Raw genomic sequence first — 18,885 nt, 5'->3', positions numbered from 1 at the left:
TTTGAGTGCTTTCAGCTTTGATAAGGAATTTACCAAAATCAAAAGACCCTTTGAAATGTCTGGATATTTCTTTGTAGAATTCTTTAAAGAGAAGTGTTTAAATGATTGCTCTCAGACCCTCTTTGTTCTTTTTCCAGTTCAAAAAAATATTTACCTAGAATCCAATCTATATATGATTCTGTGATAGTCACTAGGGAAAAGGGGTGGTTAGAAAACAATTTGAGACACACTGTCCTTGAAAACTTTGCAAGGAAGTCCCTGAAACACAGTATCTCTTCTTTTCCCTTTTGTGTTAAAGGAGTTCATTAGGCTAGATATGCTTGGTTATCAGACTGTTTCCTCTATGGAAAAGACATAGCTTCAAGTTCAGTACCATGTATTTGACAGAAGTGTATAGTGTCTAGAAATCCAAGGGTTTAGAAAACCAGGGTGTCTTCAACACTTCTGAAGAATAACGCAATCTTTGGATCTCCATCTACTCTTCACATCACTCAAGAAACTTATAAAGGTCAAACCTTTGCGTGATGTGTAGGTTCCCACTTCATTAACTTTTTAAAGAGCCTGTGAAGTCAGCCTGCCTAGGAATGTCTGCGTAGTTTCTGTGGCTATAGGAGAAAGAGGCTAAGAAAGGGTGGAGAGCCAGATCCACCCCTTTCTGGGCATACACTCTGCCTCCGAGTTCTGCTGTCTTCTCAGATTTAGGGGTGGAGTGATACAGTGAGACTCGAGTCACTTCCCATTGCCTTTTTGTCTTGTCACTGCTTGATGATTCTTAAATGATATTGGGCAAGAGGTAAGCACCTGATACGTATTTTATGTCTTGAAACATTGATGTAGAACCCAGAGGGTGTAACTTAAATAATATTATGTATTGGTTTGAGAACTGTGAACACAGCTTTCAAAACTGTATTTACTCCAAGAAAATAATTAACTCATCAAGAGTGTGAAAGTGTAATAGTCACTCTGTCATGTCAGACCCTTTGTGATCCCATGGACTATAACCCCACCGGTCTTCTCTGTCCATGGAATCTCCAGGCCAGAATACTGGAGCGGGTTGCCATTTCCTTGTCCAGGGGATCTTCCTGACCCAGGGATCAAACCTGGATCTCCCGCATTGCAGGCAGATTCTTTACCATCTGAGCCACCACTAAGGAAGCCCAGCTCAAGAGACTACAGCTAAATGACTGACTAAAATGTGAGCTCCAGAGGGTAAGAGTTTTGTTTGTTTGATTCACTTATATATTCTAAACCCTTAGAACAGTACTGAGCTTCCCTGGCGGCTCAGTTGGTAAGGAATCTGCCCACAGTGCAGAAGACCCAGTTTGATCCATGGGCTGGGAAGATCCCCTGGAGAAAGGCATGGCAGCCCACTCCAGCATTCTTGCCTGGAGAATCCCATGGACGGAGGAGTCTGGCAGGCTACAATCCATGGGGTCACAAAGAGTTGGACATGACTGAAAGACTAACACTTTCACTTTTCACTTTAGAACAATGGTAGGCACATGGTAGACACTCAATAATCATTTCAATATTGTAAATCTATAAATATTTGTTGAGCGAATAAATAAGTAAATTTCCAGGGAAGTTCCAGGGGAATTTCCACACTTGTTCAGAGTGTGGACTTTAACATATCTGCATAAGGCATTACCTGAGATTTCTTATTCTTCAAGTCCTGAAAGGAAGAAATAAATGAAAAACAAAGAAATATGAATCTTTTACACATTAAAGTTATATTGGAGGGTGTAAAAATGCCAAATATCTAATAACATAGCTATTGACAAATCAAGATTTTATTGAAAGCTACTTTTGATTTTTTTCACTGTATTTGAAAAAGATGAATATCAGAGATTGCAGGGGAATCAGGCACCTTCTCCTTGTGATAGTCTATTCCAATTGTTTCCAGTTTACCATTCATTTTTCTCAGTATCTCCATTTATAAATCAAAGGTAATTGTAGTTATTTATTTAACAAATTTCCAGGCACTGTTATTCGTGCTAGGAATACATCAGTGAAAAAAAAGGACAGAAATTGCTACCTTTGTGGAGTAGTAGGGGAGATAGACAATAAAAAAAATAAACATAATAAGTAATTGCTGTATATTTTTTAGAAGTTGATATGCTATGGGAAAAAAGAAAAAGTAGAGCATGATAAAGAGGATCAGGATGTCCAGGGGCTATTTGGAATCTTATATTTTTATTTTGGAGTATTTATTATACAGAGGACATGTTAGGATAATGCACATTTTATTACTTGAATTGGACTCTATTGAGCCACTGATCTCTTAACTACATTGGTTATCAAACTTAACCAGGGCTGATTTCTTTTCCAGCTTTCAGGTCTTAGCTTAAATGCCACTGGCCCAGAGAGTCTTTCCCAACCCATGTCTTCTGACATTATTTTAATTCTGTCAGCCCCTAGTTTGGATCTGTCTTTTTTTCTATGGCAGACAAATAAACTACTCCAAGCATGCTTGTTTCCTTACATTCCCCAGTTTCTTTTGGCAGTTAGGTTTGGGACTTCAAAGGAGAGGAAGGCAATTCACCTGAAGAAAGAAAAGCAAATGTTTAGTAAGCAAATGTTTTTGGACTGTGATTTCTAGGCCCTGACTAGAGTTCCCCCAGCACTCCTAGGCCATATTCTTTGCAGATATTTCTGGTGATACCTCTGTACTTCTCTTCTGGGAACAAGTCCTTTATCTAAATTCTTTAGGCAGCTAAAGAATTTAAAGGGGGAGATAAAATGTAATCCTCATGTCAAAGAGACACATTTTGATATGGCAAATTTTCTCCTCCACAGAATGAAGTAAGGATTGTGTCTCTTTGTTGTTGTTGTTGGTTTTTTCCCTAAGTGAAGTCACTCAGCCATGTCCGACTCTTTGCGACCCCATGGACTGTAGCCTACCAGGATTCTCCATCTATGGGATTTTCCAGGCAAGAATACTGGAGTGGGTTGCCATTGCCTGTTCTCTAGGGGATCTTCCCAACCCAGGGATTGAACCCGGGTCTCCCGCATTGTAGGCAGATGCTTTACTGTCTGAACCAGTAGGGAAGTCCTTTTTTTTTCCCTATATGACTGTCAAATTATTCAAGTGTTATTTGTTGAAAATGCTTTCCTTCTCCCATTAAATTGCTTTTGGCAACTTTGTAAATGGTCAAATGACTGTGTAAGTGTTCATCTAAAGTTGGGCTCTCTATTCTATTCCATTGATTTATTTGTCTATCCCTGCACCAGCTACCCACTCCAGTATTCTTGCCTGGAAAATCCCATGGACAGAGGAGCCTGGTGGGCTACAGTTCATGAGGTCAGAGAGCTGGACACAACTGAGCAACTACACTTCCACTTTCATACCAGCCCCACTGTGTGCTTATTATTGTAGCTTTGTAGCAAGTCTTAAAGTCAGGTATCCTAAGTCTTTTTTGTTCGTTTTTAAGATTTCTTTGGATGTTCTAAGTCCTTTGCATAGCCATATAAATTTTAGAATCAGTTTGTCAACTTCTACAAAAAAACCTCACAGGATTGTGTTTGAGATTACGTTGAATCAATAGATCAAATTGGAAGAACTGACATCTTAATATTATTGAGTTTTCCAACCTATAAGTGGCTAGCCATTCCCTCTCCAGGGGATCTTGCCGACCCAGGAATGGAACCTGAGTCTCCTGCATTGCAGGCAGATTCTTTACCATCTGAGCCACCAGGACTCCCAAGTACAGTACACCTTCCATTTATTTAGGTCATCTGTCAGCAAAATTGTGCAGTTTTCATTATAAAAATCATGCCCTAAATTTTAAAATTTATTCCTAAGTATTTTCTGATCTGAGTTATTATAAATAAATTTTTTAAATTTCATATTTTAGTTGTTTCTTTTTCTGGATATTGACTTTATATTCTGTGATCTTGCTAAATTCACTTTATTTGTTCTTTTGTTGTCATGTATATTCTTTACAGTATTCTATATAAACAGCCATCTGTGGTGAGAGAGTTTTACATCATCCTTTCTGATCTTTAGACTTCTTTTTTAATTTTCCTTCTCTTATTACACCAGCTAGGATCTCCAATAAAATACTGAATTAGAAATGGTGGGTGTGGACACTTCTGCCACCTTCTGATCTTGGGGAAAGAGTCTATATTTCACTATTAACTATAATGTTTGCTGTAAGAATTTGTGTGTGTGTGAATGCCTGTCACATTGAGGACTTCAGGCTTTGCTTTGCCCTTGTTGAGCCACAGATGCAATCTGTTTAGTTCTCTTAGCATTAGATGGGCTTCTGGGGGTTTGCCTCTTGTGGATATTGTTCATGGGTCAGTCAGAGTTTGGGGAAGAAATTATAGACACAATTTGACTCTCCCCTCTGTGGTTTTCTCTTTTCCTGGATATATCCCTTCAATTTCCAGCTTCCGTAGTAGCCCCAGACTTTGTCCTTTAATTCCTTAAACAAAGAAGACCACAGATTTTTATGCAAATTCTGCCTAGAAAAACCTCCCAAATAGGAAATTCTTCCAGTGACATTTCTTTCAGATGTCCATTCTCTTCCAAATCTGTTTCAAGTAACTCTCCAGTGCTTTCAGAGAGTTGTGTTTTTTAAAAATGTTTACAAATTTTATGTTTCATTTACAGTTATTACAAAATGTTGGCTTTATTTTCTGTACGGTACAATACATCTTTGATAGTTCTTTTTTAATATATTTTTTCCAGTGTCTATAGTTGTTTTCCCTGAGAAATTTGGTCCAATATAAACAACTTCAACATTATTAGACATGGAGCCTCATGCTGAAATAATGTGGTCAGAATACTCTTACAGAAAATGTGGAATTTAAACAAAGATTTGAAAAAAGAGAAGGATTTAGCCAAATTGACAGTTTTTTGGTAAAGCCTCCAGGCAGACAGAGGAGCGATAAGCAAACTAGGAGATGCCTGATATGTTAGAGGGCTAGCAAGAAGAGCGGGGTTTTGAGGAGAGTGGTGTGATCAGATGTGCATTTCAAAAATAAAACCTCTGCTATTTTGAGAACAGATTATATGGGTGCAAATATAGAAACAGTTAGCTAGAGAATTAGCTGTTACAAGAATTCACAGGAGAAATAATGGCTTCTCGAAATAGAGTAGATATGGTGAGACCAGTGAAGTGCTATATGTGATGTGAAGGAAGAACCAATAGATTTTTCAGTTGATTAGATATTCCGTGTGAAAGAAAGTGTTCAGAATGACTTCAGATTTTTCTAGCAAGTAAGCATGATTTCTGTATAACACAGAAGGATGGAATTGCCATCAACTGAGAAAGCTATGAGTAAATCAGTTTGATACCATTCAGGTATGACCTAAATCAAATCCCTACAATTATACAGTGGAAGTGAGAAATAGATTCAAGGGATCAGATCTGATAGACAGTGTGCCTGAAGAACTATGGATGGAGGTTTGTGACATTGTACAGGAGACAGGGATCAAGACCATCCCCAGGAAAAAAAAAATGCAAAAAGGCAAAATGGTTGTCTGAGGAGGCCTTACTAATAGCTGTGAAAAGAAGAGAAGCGAAAAACGAAGGAGAAAGGAAAGATATACCTATTTGAATGCAGAGTTCTAAAGAATAGCAAGGAGAGATAAGAAAGCCTTCCTCAGGGATCAGTGCAAAGAAATAGAGGAAAGCAACAGAATGGAAATGGCTAGAGATCTCTTCAAGAAAGTTACAGATACCAAGAGAACATTTCATGCAAAGATGGGCACAATAAAGGACAGAAACGGTATGGACCTAACAGAAGCAGAAGATACTAAGAAGAGGTGGCAAGAATACACAGAAGAACTATACAAAAGAGATCTTAATGACCCAAATAATCAGGTGGTGTGATCACTCACCTAGAGCCAGACATCCTGGAATGTGAAGTCAAGTGAGCCTTAGGAAGCATCACTATGAACAAAGTTAGTGGAGGTGAGGGAATTCCAGTTGAGCTATTTCAAATCCTGAAAGATGATGCTGTGCAAGTGCTGCACTCAATATACCAGCAAATTTGGAAAGCTCAGCAGTGGCCATAGGACTGGAGGAGGTCAGCTTTCATACCAATCCCAAAGATAGGCAAGGCCAAAGAATGTTCAAACTACTGCACAATTGCACTCACCTCACAGGCTACCAAAATAATGCTCAAAATTCTCCAAGCCAGGCTTCAACAGTACATGAACCTTGAACTTCCAGGTGTTCAAGCTGGATTTAGAAAAAGCAGTGGAACCAGAGATCAAATGACCAACATTCATTGGATCATCGAAAAAGCAAGAGAATTCCAGAAAAACATCTTCAGCTTTATTAACTATGCCAAAGCCTTTGACTGTGTGAATCACAACAAACTGTGGAAAATTCTAAAAGAGATGGGAATACCAGACCACCTGACCTGCCTCCTGAGAAATCTGTATACAGGTCAAGAAGCAACAGTTAGAACTGGACGTGGAACAAGAGACTGGTTCCAAATAGGGAAAGGAGTACATCAAGGCTGTATTTTGTCACCCTGCTTATTTAACTTATGTGCAGAGTACATCATGTGAAATGCCGGGCTGGATGAAGCGCAAGCTGGAATCAAGATTGCCGGGAGAAATATCAATAACCTCAGATATGCAGATGACACCACTCTTATGGCAGAAAGTGAAGAACTAAACAGCCTCTTGATGAAAGTGAAAGAGAAGAGTGAAAAAGTTGATTTAAAATTCAACATTCAGAAAACTAAGATCATGGCATCTGGTTCCATCACTTCATGGCAAATAGATGTGGAAACAGTGACAGACTTTATTTTCTTGGGCTCCAAAATCACTGCAGATGGTGACTGTAGCCATGAAATTAAAAGATGCTTGCTCCTTGGAAGAAAAGTTATGACCAACCTGGACAGCATATTAAAAAACAGAGACATTACTTTGCCAACAAAGGTCCATCTAGTCCAAGCTATGGTTTTTCCAGTAGTCATGTGTGGATGTGAGAGTTGGTCTATAAAGAAAGTTTAGCGCTGAAGAATTGATGCTTTTGAGCCGTGGTGTTGGAGAAGACTCTTGAGAGTCCCTTGGACTGCAAGGAGATCCAACCAGTCCATCTGAAAGGAAATCAGTCCTGAATATTCATTGGAAGGACTGATGCTGAAACTGAAACTCCAATACTTTGGCCACCTGATGCAAAGAACTGACTCATTGGACAAAATCCTGATGCTGAGAAAGATTGAAGGCAGGAGAAGGGGATGACAGAGGGTGAAATAGTTGGATGCCATCACCAACTCATGGATATGAGTTTGAGTAAACTCCAGTAGTTGGTGATGGACAGGGAGGCCTGGTGTGCTGCAGTCCATGGGGTCACAAAGAGTCGGACATGACTGAGTGACTGAACTGATGCCTGAACTGTGCCCTCCAAGACAAAGTCCTAGCTAAGAGAGATACTTAAATAACTAATATGATCGTCTAACTGAACTTTTGGTAGTATGCTTCTGTGGAGACCAGAGGAGAAAAAAGTCTCATTTCACTTTGTGATGAGGAAGTAGGTAGTAATGGATCAGTATGTTGAAGAATAAATAGGATGTGAAAGAATAGGGAGTAAGAAGTTACTAATGGAAGAATAATCCTGCACAGTAATACAGAAATGCAAACCTTAATGCTGAGTGCTTGGCAGTGGGACACAAATTGGTATGATCTGAGGTAAAGATGTATGGTAATGATGGTAGGAAAAGGGATGGAGTATATGGAGGGAGGAAAATACAGGACAAAAGACATAATCAAGTTAAAGAATGTATTTACTGTAATAATGAGCTTATCCTTATCCAACAGGCATTGGGAAAGTGGAAAAAAGTACTTTTAAACAGTAAGGTGAAAATCCTTGGATGGAAAATAAGCCAGTAATTTGTTTGTTTTCTTTTTGTTGTTGTTCTTTGTCCAAAGGCAGTTAAACATATTATAAATAAATCACAGAAATATATATTCAGTGTTGTAGTTCTAAAGCATGGTCCACAAGGACATTCCCTGAACTGTTCTATTGTGGTATTATGAATTTAATTGAAGACTTTTTTTCCTGGCGTGATTTAATGATTTTTCATATTATTAAATAGATGGGAAAAACACATACAAAGTGAATAATGCCAGTTTCCCATTCATTTGTGTAAGATATTAACTGGTTAGTTGTTTGCCAGTGTATTCTATGAATCAAAATTGTTTTATAACCATGAGGAAAAAAAATTAGTGCTACTGAAACTTGTGATTGTTTATTCTTTTCAAGTCATGGGCCACAGGGATGAGACAGGGGACTTCAGTAGCAGTCAGTCAAAATCATGAAATATATTTATTTCTATTACTCATTTAACAAAAGGTAGTATTTGCTGTAAAATGTTTGATGCTTTTGTGAGTGTGTTAAGATACAATTTAATTGCTCAGTCATGTCTGACTCTGCAACCCCATGGACTGTAACCCACCAGGATCCTCTGTCCATGGGATTCTCTGGGCAAGAAGACTGGAGTGAGTTGCCATTTCCTTCTCCATGGCATCCTCCTGACCCAGGGATTGAACCTGGGTCTCCTGCATTGCAGGCAGATTCTTTACTGTCTGAGCCTCCAGGAAGATGTTAGTTAATTCAAGAGTACTGTTGTCTGTGGAGGTCTAGAAGAAACAAAGCAAAGAGGAACTAAAGAGCCTGTTGATGAAGGTGAAAGAGGAGAGTGAAAAAGCTGGCATGAAATTCAACATTCTGAAGACTAAGATCATGGCATCTGGTCCCATCTCTTCATGGGAAATAGATGGGGAAACAAAACAGTGACAGACTATTTTCTTGGGCTCCAAAATCACTGCAGTTGGTGACTGTAGCCTTGAAATTAAAAGATGCTTGCTCCTTGGAAGAAAAGCAATGAAAAATCTAGACAGCATGTTAAAAAGCAGAGACACTACTTTGCCAACAAAGGTCCATATAGTAAAAGCTATGGTTTTTCCAATAGTCATATATGGTTGTGAGAATTGGACCATAAAGAAGGCTGAGCGCTGAAGAATTGATGCTTTTGAACTGTGGTGTTGGAGAAGACTCTTGAGAGTCCCTTGGACTGCAAGGATATCACACCAGTTAATCCTAAAAGAAATCAGTCCTAAATATTCATTGGAAGGACTGATGCTGAAGCTGAAGCTCTAGTACTTTGGTCACCTGATTCAAAGAGCCGACTTATTAGAAAATATCTGATGCTGGGAAAGATTGAGGGCAGGAGGAGAAGGGGACAACAGAGGGTGAGATGGTTGCATGGCATCACCAACTCAATGGACATGAGTTTGAGCAGGCTCCAGGAGTTGGTGATGGACAGGGAAGCCTAACGTGCTACAGTCCTTGGAGTCACAGTCTCCTGACTGAATGACTGAACAACCAAAATAAGAAGAAACACTGCCTTCCTTGGGATATTTTAGAATTATCAAATGTCTTGATTAGAAGGGATAGGGACCCTTTCTCCTATTAATTTATCACTGTTATTTAAGATGATTAATATTTATGATTTGTATCTAACACTGAAAGAAAAGCTTGTTTTAGGGCAAAGAGATGGAGATTTGATTTCCAGACTTTCCTCTCAGTAGTAGTTTGAGATCGGCTAAGTCTCAGAATTTTGAGCTTCATCTTTAAAATGAGGATAATATCTTTTCTACCTTCATTCCTGGTAACTATGAAGACCAAAGGGGAATTCTGTATAATGGTAACATGTACATTAGAAAGCATTATTTGAATATGAGATATATTAACTCATATTATTTTCATATACTGTAGATTACATAATAAAAGTTACATCTTTCCTGGTAAAGGATGTAGGTGAGATTTCATTTACTGCTGAGATCATATAGAGTTACATAAAACTCCATGAATTTTTTCTTTTTGATTTTTATGATCTTAACATTTTTTAATTTACTCACATAAACTTTTCCCTTTAGATTAAATAATAACCACACTAAAAATCAGTTTTCATGTGTTTTCTACATCACACCTTTTATATGTCCACATACCTGTCTTTTAAACAAAATTTAATTAAGACAGAATTGTTCAGAAATGATGATCTGAGTTAAAAGTTTAAGAAGCACATGAGAGAACAGGTCTATAATTGCCAGTTTCTAGTGCTTGTCCCCAAATTTTCAGATGCTTACATTTTTCCTGAGTATTTCAGCTATTGTGTGAGATGTACTGTTCACTACAACATGTAATTTTTAGTGAATAAAGTGGCACAGACCAGTAGATGGCCAAATTCAGTATAGTTCAGACTTACTTGGTAAGAGGATGGCTCTCAAAATCTACGAAGAGCCTTTGTTGAGTTCTTTCTATCATGTATACATTTGTTGTTGTTGTAGTTTAGTTGCGAAGTTGTGTTTGACTCTGTGGCCGCGTGGACTGTAGCCCACCAGGCTCCTCTGTCCAGGGGATTTCCCAGGCAAGAACACTGGAGTGAGCTACCATTTCCTTCTCCAGGCGATCTTCCCCACCCAGGGATCAAATCCATGTCTCTTGTATTGGCAGGTGGATTCTTTACCGCTGAGCCCCCAGTGAAGCCCCCATTCATATATTATTGGCCCACATATACTGTAGCCAATTTTGAATTTAGAAATAAACTAATTTAAGTCATAGCTCATAATGGAGAGTTAAATTACAGTTATTTCTTTTTTATTTACAAAACTTTTGATTTTCTTGTAAGGAATATTCATGGCGTGAAGCTTCTGCATGAGTAGGTGTCTAGAAATGAATCATCTCCATCGTCATCATCATCACTACCATCCAGATTTTAAAAGGAACGACTGTTTTTGTCCTCAAACAGTAAATATTGTCTTCAAATATTTAATTCTAAAAATTGTTTTGCTAGAACCCATATAATAGTCTTTTATCTTCAGAGAAAACATATGGAGACTTACTCTGCTAGGACATTATAGAATGAATACAATAATCAAAAGTGACAAACTAGTCATTGGAAAGAATTCCTGAGACCCAATTTCTATTTGAATATGAGTCATTGTGACTTTTACATATATAAAGGACTTAGGCAGTCTAATAATGGCAAATTGGAGCTATTTAAAGTAGGATGGCAATAGTGTCCCTTTTAGGATACAAAAGATAAAAGACACAAAGCATGACTCTCTGAAAACAGCTAGAACTTAGGCATTGATAATGTTTAAAAAATTATGTAGACATGGCATTCATTGTATAATGCATAAATAAACTTTTATATAGAAAATGCACCTTTATTTTAGTATTTTAGGCATGTGGGTTAATTATTGGGTTGAGGGTAACCTAAGCTACACCGTACAGAATAATATTAAGAGCCTACTTTTCAAAATGAGATGATTGGCATCTGATATCTCATTTGGTTAATTTATTACTCAAGTTATGTTTTTTTCCCTTCATAAAGAAAACCATAATAATATTTTGGATTTCAGTGCAATAATGCTTCAGGGAAATGATGTGTGTGTGTGTGTGTGTGTGTGTGTTTTATTTGCTTTTCTTTTATGTCATCTGGGAGGAGGCTAGGCATTAATGATGTTATGGTTATTTTTAACACTAATAGCCCTTTTAACCTATAATGCTAGCGATATTCAATAGAAGCTTATTCATGGAAATATTTTGTATAGGAAAAACATAGAGTTAAATATCTAAACTTACGTGGCAAAGCTTTATCATCTGACCATCCCAGATCTCATTGGTATTGTTTTATTTTACAGATTTTCCTTTTTACCAGGCTAGTCACTTCTGGTTCTGTACCTGCATATACTCTTACAGAAGTTAATTACAGCTATTGGTCAAGAGCACTTTGACTTAATATTTTCATGGCAAGAAAAGGAATAGAGTAATGATTGTATATCTTAACTGAAGCTGAACCATAAGTGATCTGGCTGAAGGCCCTCAGATATAATTTTTCAGACTTCCAAATAAATAACAATTGTAAAATTAAATCAATTTTATTTACTTCCAGACCATGTGGATGAGCGGACAGTATGCAATGGAATAGCCCCTGAAAAAGATGTAGATGGATTTCATATTATTAACATTGGAAGACTATGTCTTGATCAGCATTCCCTCATACCTGCCACTGCTAGTGCTGTTTGGGAAATTATCAGAAGAACAGGTTGGTCTATGGGACATAGGTGCTAAGTGCCACGTGAGCATTTGTGCATTGCCTTGATGGAAAGGGTGACAGAACATAAGCCATTAAACTTCAATCTACAGGAATATATAAAGTTATAGAAATTGAAGAATAATCTGAGATAAGAGAAAAGAAGAACTGGTACCAGGTTACAAGTAACTGCTGTATCAGCTTTCAGGGAGTGCATTTTCCAAATAATAGATTTATCTCCCTACTTTAAAACTATAAACTTAAGGTATTTTGATATATATTTTTCAAAATGTGTTATGTTTCTCCTTACCTTTAAAAACAAAATGTGCTGAACATTTGAGCTATCTCTAATGACCTAGGTTTTCATTGTAGACACTTGCCTTTGAATTGTGCTCTAAATAAAATAATGCTCTCAAAGACCCTCTAGCAGGCAGGTGATAGCTCCCCTGCCTCCATCACTGTCACTTACATTTCTGGCAGCATCTCCTCATCCCAATCTGTTCTTTTCTAACTGAGAAAGAGAACTTTCAAGAGAAAGCAGATCCTAGAATTATATTCATAGAATTTTAATAGTCATAAAACTTTAATTCTAATTTTTTCATTTTACTTATGAAGAAACTATGCCCCAAAGAGGTTAAGTGTATGAAATCTGTAAGCTTTACCTTTCAGATCTTTCTAAATCCGTACATGTAGTGCTTCCCTCCTATGAAGTAAACCACATAAATTTTATGAAAAATACTTTTTCCCCACTTCATTTTGTCCTAGATTTGCTCAAAGTTTGGTTGCCAGTTAATCTTGACATTGTTGTACCTTGCCTGTTTTATGATTAATAATAAATTTTAAGTCTTCACACTTCTACCTCTTCATGTGAATTTTCATGTTTAAAATAATTTAATGACACCTTGAAAATGTTTGTGGTTTTTTTTTTAATGAGGATATAACGAGAGGGAAAGTGACAAAACCAAAAAGTATAAAAATAAATATTTTAAAATAATGAATGTTGGAACATTATAGACAATTTACAAAATAATTCAAATTTAATTAGAGGTTTTTAAAGAATATTTCAGTTGGCTGTTCAGATGATTACTTTGCTTCTTGTTGTTTATTCTTCATTTAAATCAAACTCTGTATTTTAAGGAATTGAAACATTTGGAAAAAATGTTGTTGTGGCTGGAAGATCCAAGAATGTAGGGATGCCCATTGCCATGCTGTTACACACAGATGGAGAACACGAGCGGCCAGGAGGTAGGTGCTGCTTGGAGATTCTATGCGCTCTTATTAATACAATCTTCTTACTTCCTAAGCTCTTCAAATAAAAATGTGTTTGGAAATGTGGTTTAGCATATTTGTGGGCTTAATGCAAATAAAGTTTTCCCTTATTCTTCATCTAATGATATGTGTGCTTGCATGCTCAGTTGATCAGTCATATCTGATTCTTTGTGACCCCCATGGACTGTAGCCTGCTGGGCTCCTCTGTCCATGGCATTTTCCAGCAAGAATACTAGAGTGGGTTGCCACTTCCTGCTCCATCTAAAGACATGAGTGCCTTGATAATGTATAAAAGAATTGCTAGAAATATGTGGTCCCTTTGTTCCTATTTTTTTCTTTTGGCTATATGTACTTCCTTCATATCCTTAAACATATAGAGATTATGGAGAATCATATGGAGAGTACTTTAAAAATGAGGAATAAAACTATCATGTGACCTAGCAATCCCATTCCTGAGCATATAGCCTGAGAAAACCACAATTAAAAAATGACACATGTACCCCAATGTTCATTGGAACACTGTTTACAGTAGCTAGGACATGGAAACAACCTAGATGTCTATCTACAGATGAATGGATAAAGAAGTTGTAGTACATATATACAATGGAATATTACTAGCCATAAAAAGAATGCAGTTAGTCAGTTCTAGTGAGGTGGATAAACCTAGGGCCATTATGCAGAGTGAAGTCAGAAAGAGAAAAACACATATCATACATTAACACATATATATGGAATCTTGAAAAATAGTAGTAATGAACCTATTGGCAGGGCAGGAATATAGATGTGGATGTAGAGGACACTTGTGGACACAGCAGGGGAAGGAGAGTAGGACAAGTTGAGAGAGTAGCATTGCAATATATAGACTACGTGTGTAAAACAGGTAATCAGTGGGACGTTGCTGTGTGGCGCAGGCAGCTCACCTCGTGCTCTGTGACGACCTAGAGGGTGAGATGGGGATGGTGCTAGAGAGGCTCAAGAAGGAGGAAATCTATGTGTACCTATGGGGGGTTCACACTGCTATACCACAGAAACCTACACAACATTGTAAAGCAATTATCCTCCAATTAAAAATTAAAATATTAAAAAAAGAAAGGTAGAAAGGCTAGATACTTACTAGATGCATAAATATCACCAGTTGATAGCTATCTGTGTACCCATGTACACCATCTCACTAAAATACACCACCAATGCATGGATATAAGACTTTTTTTTTTTTTTTTACCATTATTAACCTTGGTGAATTCCAGTTCCCTGTTATAACATTTTCTAACATTTTCTTTCAAGTTGACTCTTGAACAGCACAGGTTTGAACTGCACAAGTCCATTTATATTTTTTTCACTAAATATTTACATACTACAGTACTATATAATCTGTGGCTAGTTAAATCAGTGAATATGGAACCATGAATACAGTGGCTGACTGCAAAGTTATAGGTGGATTCTCAACTGCACAGACGGTGGGTGTTCTAAACCTCCATATTGTTCAAGGGTTAACTATACTAATTTTATGACCTTGGTTGACATAATGCATGTGAAATATTTTTTTAAACCATGAAGCTCAATGGAAAAACAAGCCCAATGATAACAAATCACTTATACAAAGTGATAAATTACGAGAATTAAATATTGTTTTTCCTTCCTGGGATTAAGGACTTAAATATTACCAGATCAAAATGTGTATGAGGATCAAAGTTATCTTGGGCCTGATAGTGACTCAAAGTAATTTTAAAAAGTCTCAGTTTTGGACTTTTCCGGTAGTCCAGTGGTTTAGAATTTGCCTGCCAATGCAGGGGACATGGGTTCGATCCCTGGTCTAGGAAGATTCCACGTACCCTGGAGCAACTAAACCTGTGCCCCACAATTACTGAGCCTGCGTGCCTAGAGCCTGTGCTCTGCAAAAAGAAAAACCACTGGAATGAGAAGCCTGTGCACCACAACAAAGAGTAGCCCCTGCTTACCACAACTAGAGAAAGCCTGTGCAGCAAGGAATACCCAGCGCAGCCAAAAGTTAATTAATTAATTATTTTAAAAGTCTTAGTTTTGAAGAGCTGTTCAGAAGACCAAATCTGGTAGTATGAACTTTGTAGATGGTAGCCTACAAAGAGATGGAGATGATGTAGATGCATCTCTAGCTTAATTATTCACTTCTAACATAGTCTGTTAGTGCTCATCTGTGTATCTCTTAGGATGTGGTAATGATATTGATTCATATTTGCCTTTATTTGATAGTTTCTGTTAAGCAAGGTAAAATAATCAGAAAGATTTACCTAAGTATACCATTTTTGTTGGAAGATTTTGACCGAGAGTCACTTGGCAGGTTTTTCTTCATTTTCAACATATTATCTTATTTCATCAGTAGCATATCAAGCAACATTATGCAACTTCATTATTTGCACAGCACTTTCTCATGAACTATCCTATTTCGTTCTCAATAATTCTGGAATATATTCATATTCACATTTTGCAGCTAAAGGAAATGAGCTTGAAACTGCAGTAACTTACCCAAGGCCATTCAAGGAAACGGTGTACAGAGTGGGGCTGGGGGCTGACTGTCAGTTAGGAGGGTAGTTTGAAGTCAGACCCCTCTCCCACCAAGCCCTGTATCCTTGGACAAGTCATTTAATCTGTGCAAGCCTCCACTTCCCTCATTTGTATCTTTTTTGCTGGGTTATCATAAAAACTGAACTAGATTTGAATGTGAAGCACTACTCACAGTGCCTGAGACAGTAAGTTAAGTAAGCCCTTGGTACATGTGAACGATGGCTATTACTATTATTTCTATTATTATGCTTAAGGCAATAATCTGTGGCCATGCAGATGAAAAAGTTTAGATTAACGTAATCCAAGGTTAATGATGAATTTTTAACCTCCATTTGAAATTTTATTTTCTTTTTGTGGTGGGTTTTCTGTTTGCTTTTATTTGGATGAAATCTAATCTTTGTTGTAATAATTTGCATAAATGTAGAATTTATAAAGTTTATAAACATGACTTATAATATTCCAAATTATACTTTATATTGTACTTTTTCTTATACATATTAACATATTGTATGCTAATTTCTTGATAAATTTCAATTTTGAATTGTTTGTCTATAAAATACCTAAGTCTAAGAAAGTCAATTTCCCTCCTCTTTATGCAATTTAAAAGGAGATTTTCCTATATCATAAAACACATTAACTTTATAAATATTCTGTGCTTTGTTTTGCAGGATATGTTCACTTGAATGCATGTTAAAAAGTGAATAAAAGCAGAATTAGATATAGTTCTGGTTACTTATATGCCAAGTGGTTAAATTTGCATTTATTATAGTGGCACCTAGGTGCATTTATAATTACAGTATCTAAAAGGTAATATATTATAAATGATATTGGTCATCACAACATGGGTGGTGTTTAATCTCACGCGCATTTAATAGGAGTATGGTGACATATATGATTAGTATGAATTGTTGAGAGCTGCTCACTGAAAATCTGGAATCTGTGGGAAAGTTAATATTTCAAATGTCCATGTCTGTTAGAGCAGTGATTATGTGGAGTGACTGCATGTGCATTGTTAGCTAGTGGAGATAATGAAGGAGGATTAACTGGGCAAATTCCTATCTATAGACCTTGCTCTGATGACGCTCACAATGCTGAGCATCAGCTCATGCTATATTTCTTTGCCAGAAAAGATTCAAAGCCCTAATGATTCATTTGTGTTTTAAAGCCAAAGATAATCACACTAGAAGACATATAGCGAGGCTGTGGTACTATTGCAGTGGCATTAGTGCTAGGAGATTTTAAGAGAGCATTATGGAAGATTTTGCTTAGAGTCCTATGAACCCAGGGGTGTTCTTGATTTCATTTGTGCAATATGCATTCGGTACATATACTCATTGAACACTAGGGTGGAGGGTGGTAGAGTGTTGAAAAAGACTTGGGTGGCACTAGTGGTAAAGAACCTGCCTGCCAGTGCAGGAGACAGAAGAAACCTCGGTTCGATCCCTGGATTGGGAAGATCCCCTGGAGAAGAGAATGGCTACCCATTCTAGTATCCTTGCCTGGAGAATCGCATGGACAGAGGAGCCTGGAGGGCTACGTTCCATGGGCTGGCAAAGAGTCGGACACGGCGGAAGCAGCTGAGCACATGCACCCCTGTCTGCAGAAGATGAGGGGCTGCACCTTCAGGGCACCATTTTGCTTAGAGCTCGGATTCCTCACTGATACTCAGCTTTTGCACTCAAGCTGCCCATCTGCTGCAACTTCTTTACATCAGGTACATTTTTTTTTTTTAAGGGACATCCTATCTAAACGGAAAAACCTCAAGATATTTTGTCAGTGGAATGCCTTGCCTTTGTGAAAATTGGCTCCAGTTGTGAAAAATGAACATTTTTGCCACCTTGGAAGCATTATCTCTCACTTACAAGAGGGGCCTTCAGGTGGTAATACAGGAGTGGATGTTCCAGGCAGTGCAATGTGATATGAGTGCCATGTGTGATTAAGCTCAGCCCAGTGCTAGACTGGGCCAGGTGTCCTCTGGTTTCAAAGAGAGGAACCAAAAAGGAATGCCTGGGAGAGGAGTTACACAAAGCAATCACAAAGTCTCAGTCACAAGACTGAGATTCTTGGTCTTGTTGCTAGGGGAGTGAGGTGGACTTTTGCTGCCTCTGTGGAATGAACCATTGTCAAACTGGGGCAGGGGGACACCAGGCATATAGTCTTTATTCCTCCCATCCCACTGTTCCTAAGGTAGAAGTGCTCACGGTAAGATATTAGGGATATAATGTTTTGTGATGCCTCCGTATTGAGTCAAATTCACTGAATTATAGCTTTGAGTTTGTTTAGCGGAAAGCAATAGCAAAGAACAAATGCTTGTTGCAGTCTCATTTTCTGTGTTGAATAGTAGGAGTACTGTTTCATTTTCAGAGTATCTGAAATTCAGCCAGCTAGTATCTGAAAAGCACTGTACTTGAAAAAATACCACATATCCTCACATCAGGCAGCTGGAGCTATTAGTTACAACTGTTGAAACTAACACTAAACACTATATAAAAAATAAGATGAAGTTCAAATCCTTTTCTTTCCCTTTCATCTTCTCTCTTTCATCCTGACCTCAGAGCACCAGGCATTTTTTTAATTAGCAGCACAAAGCATCCCTTTTCTAATGTCTGTAAGCCCAATAATTCAAAGCGTGACTTGTAAGGATGTTGTGTTCTGCTCCACCAGCCTTTTCAGCCATTTGTCCCATCAGGTTCCCTTTGGTACCTTCTGCTGAAGCTTCATAGAAGTGCATATTATTCCCCAAACACACCACCTCTTCCAAGCCGCCTTTCCATTACATACCCTGTTCCCTATGCAGGGAACGCTGCTTCTCAACCCTCACCCGCTTTCCTCTCACCTTCCGCCCACCTTTCATGATGTGCACCAAAGCTAACTCTTAAACGTCATCTACGCTGCCATCACAGCACTAATTCTGCACATCTTCATTGTCTACCTATTCCCCTTTTCTACACATGCATAGTAAACGTGAGCTGCTTAATGACAAATATTTTGTCTTGGGCTTTTTCTGTC

At 37.8% G+C, this 18,885-nt stretch overlaps 1 protein-coding gene across 1 annotated transcript in view; it reads left to right on the top strand.

Annotated features, from left to right (window-relative positions):
• Nucleotides 1-18,885, top strand: part of MTHFD2L (methylenetetrahydrofolate dehydrogenase (NADP+ dependent) 2 like) — a 147,798-nt gene that overhangs the window by 33,476 nt on the left and 95,437 nt on the right. Inside the window, exons 4-5 of the mRNA XM_043906475.1 lie at nucleotides 11,926-12,078; nucleotides 13,204-13,311. Coding sequence (XP_043762410.1) covers nucleotides 11,926-12,078; nucleotides 13,204-13,311 — 261 coding nt within the window. The remainder of the gene's footprint in view (nucleotides 1-11,925; nucleotides 12,079-13,203; nucleotides 13,312-18,885) is intronic.

The sequence above is a fragment of the Cervus elaphus genome, chromosome 6 (assembly GCF_910594005.1).
Source record: "Cervus elaphus chromosome 6, mCerEla1.1, whole genome shotgun sequence".
Classification (NCBI taxonomy): Eukaryota; Metazoa; Chordata; class Mammalia; order Artiodactyla; family Cervidae; genus Cervus; species Cervus elaphus.
Note: the sequence above shows the minus strand (reverse complement) of the source record. Positions and strands in the feature narration are given on the sequence as shown.